This window comes from Coffea arabica, chromosome 1e (genome assembly GCF_036785885.1).
Source record: "Coffea arabica cultivar ET-39 chromosome 1e, Coffea Arabica ET-39 HiFi, whole genome shotgun sequence".
In the NCBI taxonomy this organism is placed as follows: Eukaryota; Viridiplantae; Streptophyta; class Magnoliopsida; order Gentianales; family Rubiaceae; genus Coffea; species Coffea arabica.
Genome location: NC_092311.1, coordinates 52825500 through 52840608, shown reverse-complemented (window position 1 = coordinate 52840608; position 15109 = coordinate 52825500). Strand labels below are relative to the sequence as shown.

The 15109-nt window shown below is 36.9% G+C and overlaps 2 protein-coding genes across 3 annotated transcripts; both read left to right on the top strand.

Annotated features, from left to right (window-relative positions):
- The first annotated feature begins 1692 nt into the window (after nucleotides 1-1692).
- On the top strand, nucleotides 1693-10820 carry LOC113715266 (poly [ADP-ribose] polymerase 1-like). Of its 2 annotated transcripts, XM_027239494.2 has the most exons (20): nucleotides 1693-1934; nucleotides 3287-3336; nucleotides 3461-3644; nucleotides 4481-4664; nucleotides 4762-5083; nucleotides 5458-5653; nucleotides 5740-5904; nucleotides 6058-6118; nucleotides 6212-6275; nucleotides 6351-6602; nucleotides 7272-7509; nucleotides 7639-7754; nucleotides 7845-7921; nucleotides 8080-8240; nucleotides 8477-8668; nucleotides 8778-8886; nucleotides 9056-9138; nucleotides 9252-9389; nucleotides 9576-9755; nucleotides 10519-10820. In XM_027239494.2, the coding sequence occupies exons 1-20, from the start codon at nucleotides 1791-1793 to the stop codon at nucleotides 10561-10563; spliced, it is 2961 nt and encodes a 986-aa protein (XP_027095295.2). In that variant the 5' UTR covers nucleotides 1693-1790; the 3' UTR covers nucleotides 10564-10820. The 2 variants fall into 2 exon arrangements, with proteins under 2 accessions (XP_027095295.2, XP_027095296.2); XM_027239495.2 differs by lacking the exons at nucleotides 1693-1934; nucleotides 3287-3336 and having other exon boundaries at nucleotides 3524-3660.
- Nucleotides 10821-13246: 2426 nt separating this feature from the next.
- On the top strand, nucleotides 13247-14722 carry LOC113689949 (LOB domain-containing protein 16). Its single transcript, XM_027207773.2, has 2 exons — nucleotides 13247-13696; nucleotides 14036-14722. Exons 1-2 carry the CDS (start codon nucleotides 13415-13417, stop codon nucleotides 14363-14365), a joined length of 612 nt encoding a protein of 203 aa, XP_027063574.2. The 5' UTR covers nucleotides 13247-13414; the 3' UTR covers nucleotides 14366-14722.
- Nucleotides 14723-15109: the final 387 nt, after the last annotated feature.

Genomic DNA, 15109 nt, shown 5'->3' with positions numbered 1-15109 from the left:
CGACACATGTCCTTGGGCATTTAAACTATGTATTTACTTATGCGCCCGATCATTTAAGATGCATTTGATATAACTGAAATTTTAAATTTGAAATTTAAAAACTAAAATCTGAATTCGTTATTATTAAGTACAAAATATGATATATTTGACTATATATCATATTAAGTGATAAGTAAATAAACTATTATTTATTTTTGTAGCAAATTTTGTTGCGAAATGTAGTATCAATTAATTAATTCAGATATTCTATTTTATATATCAAACACATTTGAATATATTAAAATCTAAATTTATTAAATTTAAATAAAACAACCCCATCCAAAAAGAAGAGTCCAACTTCCACTTCTTATTTTGCAATCCAAACACAGTCAAAATGTTGTTGCACTTGAGTTTATTTGAGATTAATTTTCTTAACTAATTAAATTAAGCTTGAATGAGATTTACCTTCTTTTTTTTTTTCATTTTCTACATTTGACTCGGGCATTACTTCAACAAATTTGGGTAACTTAGACTTGGGTTTGAATCCAACCAACATATAATCTATAATTGGTTGAAATATTAAACTGATTTAGAAAAACAATTTTGAATATCTTTGTGTTTTTATTGGAGTGAACTAGAAATTATAATTTTTTTATTCGAAGCTACTTGTCTTTTCCTAAGTTCCACCCCATTTCTTCTTAAAAAAATGTAAAAAATATTAGAATGAACTTTAGTCTAATCTTATGTTAGGTTCGACTTATCATTAATAAGTTAAATTATAGTGCATTGTTAAGTCGTGGATTGTAACTATTGTAGTTAACTATAATGTTACAATTCCTTTATAAAAAATAAAGCCTATAATGTCACAATTTAAAAATCAAATGAAGGGTCGAAGATATCCCTAAGAGCCCTGAATTGAAAGAAATCAAAAAGCAAATCATTAGTGAATCAAAAAAGGGCTAATTTTAGAAACTTACCCTAATGTTTCATATAATATCACTTAATGCCCTTTAGATTTTTAAAATCTCATATGCCTCCCTTAAATTGAGTTTCTTGTAACATTTTAGCCCATTTTTGAAGAAATGCAATAAAGATAAAAAAAAAAAATTTTGTTCCAATGCTACTCTTATGTTATCCTACTTACAAAACTTACAACAACAATAAAGAACAAAATATGGTTAAAAAATAAAAATGTGAAAATATGAGCGGTTATAAATGCAACAACGAGTAATTTTATAGATGTGATACAAGTATTATGTAATATAATGCATGATGTTTAACAAAAAAGGAGAGGATACTCCTAAATATATATTTGGTCATTAAATAATTTTTGATTATTTTTTAAATTCTAACTTATTTATAAAATTTTTTCTATAAGTAGGATTTAGATTACAAACTACACATATGAGGAGATTAATTTAGTTTTCAGTACAACTTAAATTATATCGTACATTAAAACATATTTCAACTTAAATAGATAGTAAGAGCAAGGATAATATTATCAATTTGTGACATTTGATAGGCATCAAACTAATAAAAGAGATAAGTAAGATTTTAAAAATTTTAGGAGAACTTAGTGATATTATAAGAAACCTTCCTAAAATTATCCCATTAAAAAGTCAGCAAGCAACTGACTAGTTCAACTCGGTTTCCGGGAGAGCCCTCCGGCTTCCACATCACTCTTTTAAGTTTAAATGAGTGCCAGCAGGGTGTGTGTAAATACTCTGTGACTACTCTCAGAGTGAGTAAAAACAAGGAAGAGCAAAAAGCTCGCGGAAAGGGAAAGCGAAAAAATAAAAGAAAGAAATACGATGGCGAGCCCTCCAAAGGCGTGGAAGGCAGAGTACGCAAAGTCATCTAGATCATCATGCAAGACCTGCAGGATGCCCATCGACAAAGAGAAACTCAGGCTTGGCAAAATGGTTCAAGCCACTCAATTTGATGGCTTCATGCCTGTACGTACCTTTACCATGTCTGACCTTTTTCCTTTTTTATTTTCGGTCAGGCTTGGCATGTCACTCTTCTTGTTTTCTTGGAGTATTTCAAAAGACATCTATTGATTTGTTTTATATCTGCATTTTGTGTTAGGGTTTAGGGATGTCAGTTGTGTCCCTGTTCTTGGCTTTTCTATTTTCGTTGTTTTGGTTTTTTTTTTTTTGGTTAAACTACAGTCAGCTCCACCTACAAAGTTGTGTCTTTAACTAAATCCAGCAAAAAATTTGTATATAAAACTCACCAAAAAATTGTATCTTTAACTGAACCTACATTGTGCTCTCTCTCTCTCTCTCTCTCTAGCACGCATACACACACACACACACAGATATATATAAACTTACAATCTTCTTCTCCAAAATTCTCTTCCATGGTCTAATGCACAATAAATTGTTAATGTTCTGGAAGGAGACATTCTTTTGGCTTACCGGATTGAGAATCAACAATAAGTACTTCTTTTTCCTCCTGTCCGGCCTTCCTTTGCATTCAGTGAGGTTGGAAATTAAATTTTCTTTAAGGCCAAAAAGTAGCCCTTTTGTTTTAGTATTCTCTCATTTAAGATAGTGACATGTCAAAGGTTAGTGTTTTCACATTAATGGGGTCGGTGTATACAAGAGGAAGAGTGAGAAAGGGACAGAAAAAAAAAATCCTGTCCATTAGAAGTCAAATTGGATGCTTCTACCCCCTTTGTCAAAAAAAAGGGGGGGCATATTTTATGGTTATGAATATTTTAGATGCACAAGCAGAAATGCTCCACCCGTAATGCAATATTTTGAAGATTTTACTTTAGATGGACTGCTTGGTTAGTGACAGAAGCTTTTCTGAATTTTATTGTCCCCTGGCGATATTGGTGTAGCTGGAATATGAGTAAGCTTTTTTTTTTTTTTTTACTGCCTTAAGTACTAGTGCAACTTTTGCACCAACTCATATTGTTGCTGCTATTTTGAGATGTAGCTATCATGAATTTGGTGGAATGTTCTACAAATCACACTTTTCGTATTGCTCATAGTTATGACACCTTCATTTTTGCCTTTTGAAGCATTTTGATGTATCTAATTGTGGCTGTTAAAGCCTAAAAGAGTTTTGGTGATACAATATCCAAATGATTTTTTGAATTGGTCTTTGCAACTCTTGATAAAGAGCAAATTCTTCAGTAGCAGATGCTCTCGCTTTTAGCTCAAACTAACCTCTTTACTGAACGAGTTGTATGCCACTTCTGCTAGTGCATCTCCCAATCCCCTCTATTTTTTTTTGGTTTTTTAAAAGAATTTGTTTTTTTGTTGATAATTCTAATTTAGTTTTATACTTGTATCAGTTGTGGAACCACGCAGACTGCATTTTAAAGAAATCAAAGCAAATAAATTCGTAAGTTGTTCATCTGTTCTCTGTTTCCTTTATTTTCTGGTTCAAAAAGGATTAATGCATACATACATACATATTTTGTATATTTGATGATTAATGATGTAGCTTTGATGCCTTTTTCGTTTAGTATTGATGATGTACAAGGCTTAGAATTGCTTCGTTGGGAAGACCAACAGAGGATTAGAAAGTATGTAGATGGTGGTGGGCCCTCAAATGCCTCCACTGCTGCTGTTATTGAACGTGGAGTTGAAGTATCACAAACTTCCCGTGCATCTTGCCGAAACTGCGGTCAAAAGATTATGAAAGGAGATGTATGCTTTCATGTTTGTATGTTATTAATTTTGGCTATTGTATTTAGCCTCAACTTCTGATAATACTGTGTGTTTTTTGTATTTTGGGAACATTGATTTTAAAATAAGTATCACATTTGCAGGTCAAATTAATTTATTGATCAGCAGCATCTGCATATGTTTTGATGACAATGGCTTTTTTTTCTTTTCATGTGTTTGGATGAGCAATAACACCCTTTATCGGAATTAAGACTATGCTAAAAATGAATCAAAAAGTCTTCATAGATCTGCCTGCATTTGGATAACTAGTGCAGTTATGAACTTTTCCTTTTTTATTTTTTTGAACTGAAGCATCACTATAATACTGCAAGCTTGACTCTTTATGCCTGTTTTAGTATTTTAAACTGCAAGCTTGACTCTTTATGCCTATTTTAGTATTTTAAACTTTAACATACTCCTATCTTACAGACTGTGCTTAGACGTGTGCTTGAGAGAGGCAGCATATACTGGATGCCTCCTTTCAATGGGCTGCTACCATAAGTTTCACATATATGCAGCTTTTCACTAAGTGCACGAAATTGGTGTTAGACATCTTGCATTTATTTGAATAAAACGGTCATTTTATGTGCTATTTACTTGCTTTTCTACAGAAATATGTATGAGCTTGCACTACGCTTATATAAGAACATTGTTGTTATATGTTGATGCTTCAAAGATTATGGCACCAATAAAATGATGTTTTACTCCTTTCCTTAAAACCTTAAGCACACATGCACAAGAACAGAAAAATTAATGGACGCTGTTGAGCTACTTGGAGGTTGGTTTGACTTTTGTTAATTGCTGTCCATTTCACTCAGGTCCGGATATCTACCAAGCCTGATGGTCAAGGTCCTAGGGCCTTGGCATGGCACCATGCCAGTTGTTTTATGGAAATGTCACCAACTACACAAGTAGAGGAACTGTCTGGGTGGGATACCCTCTCTTCGTCTCACAGGGCAACCCTTCTTGCCTTGGATAAGAAGGCTTCTTCAAATGCAAAAGGTCATTGTTGGCTTGTTATTTGGTGTATTCTGTGAAGTATGCCTTTAATGCTCTTTAAAAGAGTATCTGTATTCATTTTGACCCAAAACTTGAACAGATAAAGAACCTTTACTTGATTCAACATCAAAGGCTGGTGCTAAAAGGAAAAGAGCTGTCAGTGGTAATGGGAAATCAATATGTGCCAAAGGTGAAGAGGATCCTTCTGCAAGTGAAAAATTATCTGACAGGACCAATGACAGTTTGGGAACTAAATCTGCGAAAGCACCTGAACTTGACATCCAACTGGAGGAGCAGACTAGAGCCCTTTGGGCTCTTAAGGATGATCTTAAGAAGCATGTTTCTACCGTGGAGTTGCGAGAGATGCTTGAGATTAATAGTCAGGATTCAACTGGATCAGAACTTGATTTACGAGAACGCTGGTAAGTTCTTAAAGTTGCAGTGTGCAAGTTATCATGGATTAGCTGTTCCATCTTTGCTGGAATGATTTTGATGCATAGGAAAATAGTTAGGCACATACATTGCATTTTATTTTGGAGAATGAGAAATATTGCATTTTATTTTGGAGAATGAGAAATATCAGGTTGTTTTTGTATAACAATGGTGGATGTGATTTACTTTCCTTAATTATTCCTCTCGTGCTTTTCAGAGGAAATATTCTGTTTAATTTTTTTTAGAATTTTATGGGTGTCTTTTCTATTCGTGGTCTGCTGTCTATTTTTCTGTATTCTTAGTCTTGATATCTGACCACCATCAGATTTTAACTACTTTTCCTCTTAAATTGTTATCTTTTAAGTGCTGATGGCATGCATTTTGGAGCATTAGCCAAATGTCCACTCTGTTCTGGAAGGCTTCGTTATCTTGAAGGCATGTATAGATGTCATGGCTATTTATCAGAATGGAGCAAGTGTTCTTATTCCATGACTGAACCAGTACGTGTCAAAGGAAAATGGAAAATCCCAAAAGAAACAAGCAATGAGTATCTCCTGAAGGTATAGAAGTCAAAAGGTGACTTGTAAATGTGACTTCATTGGATATGTCATGTCTTAAAACTATGATCTTTTTTGATGATTCTCAGTGGTTTAAGTCACAAAAGTCAAAAAAACCAGCACGTATAATGCCCCCATCAACACCAACAGGACCCTCTGGAAACCAGGCTGCCAATAGGATCCCTCAGGCATCTAAGAGTGAGAGTCTAGGGGATCTGAGAGTTGCTATTGTTGGAGAGTTGAAAGCTTCTTTGGTATGGTGTTCAATTACAATTTCATATTTTTCTTGTCTATAATTGCATTGAAAAAAAAATGACATTAGTTGCTTTTGGAGCATTTTTCATGATCTTAGAGTGTTAATCTGATCCATGGCTACACCGGTTTTATTTGAGGGGTTGATTTTGCAGGAGGAGTGGAAGAGCAGAATTAAAGAAGCTGGTGGACAGGTTCACCTCAAGATAAAAAATGGTCTGTACTTTGTTTACATCATTCTGCATCATGCTGTCTGTCTCATGTCTTTGCCTTACATTTCCTGAATCTTAACTCAGTCGGCAATTGCAGACACAAACTGCTTAGTTGTGGGTGGGCCTTTAAGTGACCAAGATGCTGAGATAAAGAAGGCAAGGTAATAGCTACCAATAAGCTGCTGCTGTGAGAACTGCATCAGTGACTTTAAACTAAAATGTTTTAATCTGGGCAGGAGGATGAAGTTACCTATTGTTCAAGAGCAATATTTGGTTGATTGCATTAAAAGACGCAAGAAACTTCCTTTTGAATTGTATAAGATTGAGGCCGTTGGGGAGACACATAGCATGGTTACAGTCAAAGTGAAAGGGCGGAGTGCTGTGCATGAGTCATCCGGCTTGCAAGATTCAGGGCACATCCTTGAGGAAGGGAAAAGCATTTATAATACAACTTTGAGCATGTCTGATCTATCAACTGGTGTCAATAGGTAAATTCTTAGAATTTACATGTTGTACTTTATCATCAAGTGTTTTTTCTAATATTTTGACACTGCTGTTCAGAGTGTTTGTCTCGTGCTTGTAATGCATTATGCCACAAACAAATTAAAATGATGTTTCTTTTGTTGATGCTATTCTTGTGTTTGCCAGATTGTGATTGTTCCTTTCTAATGGCCTGTTCCAACATAAATCTTTAAATTGCTTCAGATCTGCTATCAACAGTTTATGTTGGTACAAAATATTAGTCTATGGAGCTGAAGGTTTTCTTTTTAAAATTGTCTTTGTTGATAAAAGAGGCCTGTGGAAGCTTGATCTTTTCAATTGGTTGCTTTCATCTGCCAACAAAATTGAGATATTACCATGGCCAACAGAATTTACTCACAAGTTATTTGCTTTCTGATTTGGTTATTGCATTACCCTAATACTACGCCTTTCTGCTTCCATGTTAATTTTTCCTTTATTCAAATAACCTTTTTCCCTGCGAAACATCTTCTTTTCATTTTGATGCTGTGGATAATCTGCTCTTGTCGAGACCATGTCAATAAGAACAGAGATGTTTGCGGAAAGTGCGAGTCCCTGAAAGAGTTTCCTTTTTGTATGAACTTGTATTTCTTGACCTCCTATGTAGTTCTGACCTTCTTTGTGTCTGCTGTATGAAGTTACTATATCCTTCAAATTATTCAAGATGACCAAGGTTCAGACTGTTATCTTTTCCGAAAATGGGGCCGAGTTGGGAATGAAAAGATTGGGGGCAACAAGATAGAGGAGTTGGCTAAGTCAGATGCAATAAGTGAATTTAAGCGTTTGTTTCTTGAGAAGACTGGAAATCCATGGGAGGCATGGGAACAACGGAAAAATTTCCGGAAGCAACCTGGCAGATTTTATCCTTTGGACATTGTAGCCTCTCACCTCCCTTTTCTCATCCTTTCCATTTGAACTTCTGCTTTTAAAATATGAAGCACCTTCTGAGGAGTTTCCAGATTTTTCTTGCTTGCTTTAGTAATGCTGCATCAAATGCCTTTGCAGGATTATGGGGTTAATAAAAATCTATCTAAAAAGAAAAGCTTTGACAGTACAACAAGCAGACTGCCACCTGCATTGGTAGAATTGATGATGATGCTGTTTAATGTGGAGACATACAGGTTCTGAAATTTATCCTTGTCTTTCGTTAGTTCTCTGTTAATGCATGTAGAATTGTATGAAACAGTTACGGACAAGTAAAATTTTTTCAGGTCTGCTATGATGGAATTTGAGATTAATATGTCTGAGATGCCTTTGGGAAAACTAAGTAAACGTAACATTCAGAAAGGTAGGTCCTATGGATATTGTTCATGTTATACCATTATACCTTGGACAAGATGAAAAATACTCGGTGGTATTAGACTTATTTAGTAGGCAAAAGAGTGATCTTGTTACCATATCCTGTTACCATATCCTCTGATACCTTTTCCTGCATCTTTTTTTCAGGTTTTGGGGCGTTAACAGAGATACAGAATTTGCTGAGTAGTACAGCTCATGATCCTGCCAGGCGAGAGAGCCTTATAATTGCTGCAAGCAATCAGTTTTTTACTATGATACCTTCTATTCATCCACATGTGATCCGGGATGAGGATGATTTTAAGTCAAAGGTAGAGGCAGTGCTTACTCCTTTGTCATTCGTTGTACTTTCTAGATCGATCCACTTATTTTTGCTTGATAATCCAATCTACCCTGCACCATTCATTTTTCTGCCTTTTGCTTTTATGTCATGAAACTTCATTATTTACTCAATTTTTTCTTAAAAGGAAAAGAAAAATCTTTTGAACCAAAGAAAAGAAAAACTTGGACTGCTTGGACAAAGTTACATCTCACATTCTTTTGGTAGGTGAAAATGTTGGAAGCTCTTCAGGACATAGAGATAGCTTCAAGACTTGTAGGTTTTGGTGGTGATGATGGTGATTCTCTTGACGACAAGTACAAGAAGTTAAGATGTGATATTTCTCCACTTCCCCATGACAGTGAAGATTATCTATTGATTGAGAAGTATCTCCACTCTACTCATGCTCCTACACATACTGTGGGTTTTTCCTCTACCTATTTATGTTTCTGCTTGTATGTTTTAAAGTGTGCTTGTGCATGTATATTTTGAGGAGGTACTTTGTCCTGATTTTTCACAATGTGTTCAGCTATGGTCTCTTGAATTGGAAGAAGTCTTTGCTCTTGAAAGGGAAGGGGAGTACGACAAGTTTGCTCCGTACCGAGAGAAACTTGGTAACAAAATGCTTCTGTGGCATGGTAAGTTGAAGCATGCGTGACATATGTATTGTTCTTCCAAGTTGAAAATATAATTATATGAGTAGAACTCTTTTATTATTATTTAGAGGTTCAAAGAGTTGCCTCTCTTCTCCCCACTGTTTTATCTGTGCCATACTACTGCAGAAGTTGAAATTTTTCCTTCCTTCAGGTTCTCGGTTAACAAACTTTGTGGGTATACTTAGTCAAGGACTGAGAATTGCTCCTCCTGAAGCTCCTGCATCTGGATACATGGTCTATCTCCTGTTTTGCTCTTCTCGCTCATGTTTGAATAAAGTGCACAGTAAAAAAGTTTGAAGAATGTAGTTATTTTTTGGGGTCTAATAAAAACTCTCTCTTGCATGTAGTTTGGAAAGGGACTTTACTTTGCTGACCTAGTTAGTAAAAGTGCTCAATACTGCTTCACCGACAAGAAAAATCCTGTGGGATTGATGCTTCTCAGTGAAGTGGCCTTGGGAGAGGTTTATGAGCTTACAAATGCTAAGGTTTGTTTATACTTCAACTTTTTATGCCTTTTTTCTTTTTACTTGGTTTATGGATAACATTCTCATACCAATTGATGATGTAGATTCACCTTTTTGTATTGAACTTGACCGTCTCTATGGAATGCATCTGATAATCGCCATGGTGTGTAGTTTCTTGGAACTTATTTCTTTTCAACTGTCATGTAGTATATGGAAAAGCCTCCTGCTGGGAAGCACTCAACCAAAGGTCTTGGCAAGAATGTACCTCAAGAATCAGGCTTTTTGAAGTGGCGGGGCGATGTAGTCGTTCCTTGTGGAAGACCAGTATCAACTCTTAAGCCCTCTGAGCTTTTGTACAATGAGTACATTGTCTATAACACTGCTCAAGTAAGTTTATTTCCTTCTATTGTAGAATCTCTATTGTCAAATTTGAAGTATCTTGCAGTTCACTAAAAGATTGTGTTCAGTCTGTCTAGGATGATAACTTCTTTGTTCTTTTCAGATTAATACTCTTTATTGTATGATGCAAACATTGTGGAATTGTAGTTGGAAGTTCTGGCAAAGATTAACATAGTCAAGACAATTGTGGTAGAAGCTTTGTTTGATGTTCTGTTTTCTAATGGCTCTCAAATCAACCGTGTTTATTGTTAAAAACTTGAAAAGCTTCTCTTGATACTTTGATCAGGTGGTAACTCTTGTAACTTATGAGTCTTGTTTTATGGTGATACATAGCTCCTAACTTGCTGAGATGAATTACCACTGTGACATAAGCCAGTAGTTTGTGCATGGCAAATGCAGTCAAAATCTTCATGATCATTCATACAATTAACTGTAGCTGCTCTATAGTTTTTATATGTGTATTGTTTCACTTGTTTTGGGCTTTTGTATTCTACTTTATTCTTAGTTTTCCGCGGAAGATGCATGGTGCCATGGGTTGTGTAGATAGGCAAATTATAGTGTTTTGAACTGATGCCTCAAAAATGACTCCAGTGAATTAGTTCACTGATTTAGAGTTTGTACATTTAGTATCCAGATTATAGCTTAGTCATTGTGGTTAATTGATTTATTCAGTTTCAGTGTTTTCTGTAACTCAGAGCTGGACGCTGACATATTTGACAGGATCGTTTTTCTGACTCATGTGTCTGTATAGGTTAAGCTGCAGTTCTTGTTGAAGGTGAGGTTTCATCATAAATAGTATTGAGGGGCCATTGGAAGCTCGGTTTTAGCCCAGGAATGGTGTTATAAACAACTTTTGGTATGGATGATCTATCAACTTTGAAATTGAGCTGGTTGATTGTGCAGTTGTCTCTATGTTGAAGTTAGCGTTTGTAAAATCTTTATCGAGAAGTATGTTAGTTCTCTCCTATTATGGCTAGCTTCAGATCTGGCTTTTCATGTTGATATTGTAAATGGTTTTTTTGTAAGTAGTGAAGAGAACTCTCCTTTATCCTAGATTCCTACTTGATCTTTTTGTCGATCTTTTGTCGATTATCTGGCTAATGTTCGTCTTAGATTAGCTATGGAGGAGTATGTAACCCATTGCTGATTACGATTGAAAATAGAGAGGGTTTTTCCTTTTGTTTCCATGCATGGTACTTTTTTAGATGATTCCAGCAGTTGAAACCTCCACTCTGCTTCAGACTTGTGAATTGTTAAGATGATTCACTTTGATTGCTGGTTTTTTTACACCTTAAGTGGAAATAGGCTGCCTTTATGAAACAGAATGCTGCAAATAGCTGACTACCAAGTTCCCATTTTTCCGATCTTTGTCAAAGCACCCAATGCTGTGACTAACCATCAGAGAAATTCGTTGGTACTTGATCATCTGGTATAACATAAATAGGCCATTTTAAGGTCCGTCATGAGAGAAATTAGTTGTTTCTTGACTTACGAAAGTTCATTTTAGTGAATTGAACCTGTTGAATTTGTCGATACTACCGCCGTAAGAACCTGAATTGGTGCATGGGGATGGAACAGAGTATTTTAGTCCTGCAGTATTTGGCTGTTGAGATGTCATCACTTGTACGTTTTATCTGGGACTGCATTATCATTCTTGAAACGAGTACTAGTGATTCGAGTCTTTGTCAAAGAGGATGTGGCTGGCTGCATTTGAAGTGCGGTGGAGGTGGAGGAATCAAAATGGTATTATGTCATGGTTGAGGGGAAAATCATGGCAGTGATGCTGCGGATAGGATAGAAAATTAGAAATTAACCTCCATGCTTAGAAACACAACATATAAATAATGGATTCGGAGCATACTGCCATTTTCCTTGATTAGAGCTGACGATGAATCTATTGATTCTGTTGTTCCTTTTTTTACCCCAAGCTTCATATGATATGACGCGCTGTTGCCTCGCCAGCTTTTTCCCACCTTTTGCGTGTGCATGATCTGTATGTATGACTCAGAGAGAGGACTGATCATGAAGACAAACAACCACGGGTGGATTACCCATTAACTGTGTAGCTTGTACAGGAAATGGTGATCATCACTTTTTAACTCGATATCCTACTTGGTTCTGTGTCACAATGGATCTCATTTCTCAACTCTGTAATTCCTGAGCTGCCAATTAATCGGTGCAGTTAGTGACGGCTCTGTGGAGTAACTTATAGGGGTGAAAAAGTGAAGATGAACGCAGGATGCTGAAAGCTAGCATTGCTGGTAGGCATTGCAGCTCATGCTTGGCTCGGTCGATGAAGGAGCCTTTTGGAGTCGGTCCATCTCAAGTTCAATATTTGATCGCTGGCTTCATTGATGTGTAAAGGTGGGATGGAGAGAGAGCGAAGGGGAGAACACATCTGATTTCATGACATTTTTCGGGTCATTCAAACTCCAGGCTGCATGACTGACAAAACCAAGGCAAATTAAGAACCCTGCTTTTACTTCCCCAAAGCTTCAAAGTCAAAAGAGTCACAGGTGACCTTTAATGGTTAGTGGTTACCCTATCTCATCAACACGAGTACCAATATTATAATCAAATTCCATGAGGACGAAGCCATCCATTAGCCATTCGGACCATTCCCATTCTTAAATGGGGAACAGTACCAGGCACTACACAAAAATGTGAGAAAGAGAAAATGCAAGCGCTGGTATAATTAATTTTCTATGGTTCTCTTCTCTGGACGTTGCCACCCACTTCATCAAGACAGAAGGCATCTAAACTAATGCCATCTTTTCCTGTTTGGTCAATTAATTATTATTATCAATTAGTGGTTTATTAAAAGGTTCTCCATTATTGTTAACAATATTAATTATGTACTCCTGCTAAAAGTGATGCCTGGTTTTCACTAACCGCTGCTTGGCGCTTAAGTCTAATTAAGTTGCCGGTGCAAGTAAAACCAGTCCATTTTTGCTTCTGGACACGATAGAAAACAGGCGATAAAGAAACAGTGGTAGTACTAGTATATAATATATAAAGAAATAGTTGCAGCAGTTCCCAGGTGCGGCGTTCGGCGGGGAAATAATATACTATAAAACGAGTGATTTTGGATCTGGATTCAATTCTTTATGAAAGTTGAGGCTCGAAAGCAAACAAGAACTCTGGTGGTAGCAGACCAGCGGTGTCGAAAGAACAATCACTATAGAAAATGTATCGAATTCATTCGCGAATTTCTTATGTGAATCACAAATCGATCGAGTTATAAAACTTGTCCAAGTCTCAACTCTCAAGCTCGACTAGAGGCTTTAAAATATTATGCCCGTATTGCATAAGCCATTAAGAGATGTCCCCTTCGAACCCGGCATACAGACCTTCCATGTCCCCCGTACTGCCCCCTTATAAGACCCTCCATCTCCAAACCACACCCCACTTCTTCAACCCTACCCATCCATCCGTCCAAACAAGCAGGCACTCCCTTAAACAAGAGAAGTCCCTGCATTTGCACCATTTTCTAGTGTGCCCGTGCGCCACAAAAAAAAAAAAAAAAAGGGTAGTATTCTTTCTATATATCTGCACGCCCATAAATTTTTTTCTTTCTTTTAAAGAAAAGAAAAAGAAAAAAGAGGTACCCAAAGCCAAAAGTCTCTCTTTTAATAATTGAAGAGAAGATGGCAAATAGTACTGGTTCTCCGTGTGGTGCATGCAAATTTCTCAGGAGGAAATGTGCCGCGGATTGCATTTTTGCACCTTACTTCTGCTCAGAGCAAGGCCCTGCTAGATTTGCTGCAATTCACAAGGTATTTGGTGCTAGTAATGTATCCAAGTTGTTATTGCATGTCCCAGTGCCTGATCGCTGTGAGGCTGTTGTAACTATAGCTTATGAAGCTCAAGCAAGGATCAGAGATCCTGTTTATGGCTGTGTTGCTCATATTTTCGCCTTGCAGCAACAGGTATGGTACCGATTCCCTTCTCCTTCTACAGCTAGTTGTTGCATGACAGTGAAAGTTACTTTTGCGCCTGAACTTTCTTTTCTTTTTCCCCCTCCCATTTGGGGAGGGAGACGTGGAGGGTCATCACAAGTTGGCACTGATCCTGTTTTCCAACCCAATCAATTGTTGTCCTTCATGGACTTTGTTATTCTCTTGATTGTTCCATTTTGAAGCTTTTGAAGTCCTAGCGACTTTTAAAATATATATTTTCCAACTCTTCAATGGGAGTTCAAATATTTAACTGTACGACTATTTAGAACTGAAGACGAGCCTTGTTGCCGCCTTTTTTATGTTTGTCAGGTGGCATACTTGCAAGCTCAACTGATGCAAGCCAGAGCTCAGCTGGCGCAAACCATGATTGACTCATCAAGAAGTGCGGAGAATCACTGGCCAAATAACATGGCTGCAATGGGTTCATTTCAGACTTATCCAACTTATGCAAACTCCATCTCGCCCCAGAGCTCAATTTGCTCGCTTGAGTCCATTGACCCCAGCAGCGATGGAATTGGAGTGCAAGAAATGATGAGAGGCTTAGATGACATTTCCTTCCAGGCATATGCCAGGAAAAGGCCTTCACAAACCGACCTGGGGGAACTTCAAGCACTGGCTCTTAGGATGATGAAAAACTGAGTCATCATCATCCATCCATGATATCAGAGATTGATTTTCTATGGCTTCAAATTATGTACATAGAGAGATTAGAAATGAAGTTTGTGGCAGCAGTATAGTTAATTTACTTAGCCTCAAATAGGCATTTTTTTTTTCTTTAGGTTTTTATTTTTTTCCCCTTAAACCAAATATAAAGTGCAACGACTTTGAGATGAACCCTAGTTATCTGTGTCAAGTCTCGAATCCAGGGAACTCAAATCCTCTTACTGTGTTGACTTTTGGGCCCTATCCAGATAGCTAGTTTAATCGCATTAGCAAGAAAATGCTGCATTTACCCATGAACAAGAATAATGAATTTTGACATGTTCTCCAGTATCTTGGACATTTGTGAACTAGACAGTGTCTTTAAATTGTTAGTACTTAGATGATGTCCTCTGATCAAGATGGATAAAACAAAATACGTAGCGTAAGCAAATTTTGCAAACTTTTAATCTGGTACCAAAGCGTATTAACTATTGATGCAGGTTTGAACCCTCTTCTGTCAGTTTCTGAAAGAGCTTTCTCAACATAGGATGATTGATTGGTTGTGTACTCCACTCACTGTACTGGGGAATAACAGGACACCGTAAAAGCTGAGTCCTTACTCGTAGTCGCAAAAGGTCCCGTTGACAGAAACTTCAGTGATCCCGACAAATTTGACAGCATCTGATGAATCAGGGAACACGTGTAATGATGCCAGCCCCGATGTTAACCTTGTTTCTAATG

Bases quoted from the DNA above. Each gene is read 5' to 3' on its own strand.
- LOC113715266 (XM_027239494.2), top strand. From the start codon at position 1,791: ATGGCGAGCCCTCCAAAGGCGTGGAAGGCAGAGTACGCAAAGTCATCT. The intron at 4,665-4,761 runs GTCATTGTTGGC...AAACTTGAACAG, and splicing joins GGCTTCTTCAAATGCAAAAG to ATAAAGAACCTTTACTTGAT. The intron at 6,119-6,211 runs GTCTGTACTTTG...CGGCAATTGCAG, and splicing joins TCACCTCAAGATAAAAAATG to ACACAAACTGCTTAGTTGTG.
- LOC113689949 (XM_027207773.2), top strand. From the start codon at position 13,415: ATGGCAAATAGTACTGGTTCTCCGTGTGGTGCATGCAAATTTCTCAGG. The intron at 13,697-14,035 runs GTATGGTACCGA...TATGTTTGTCAG, and splicing joins TTTTCGCCTTGCAGCAACAG to GTGGCATACTTGCAAGCTCA.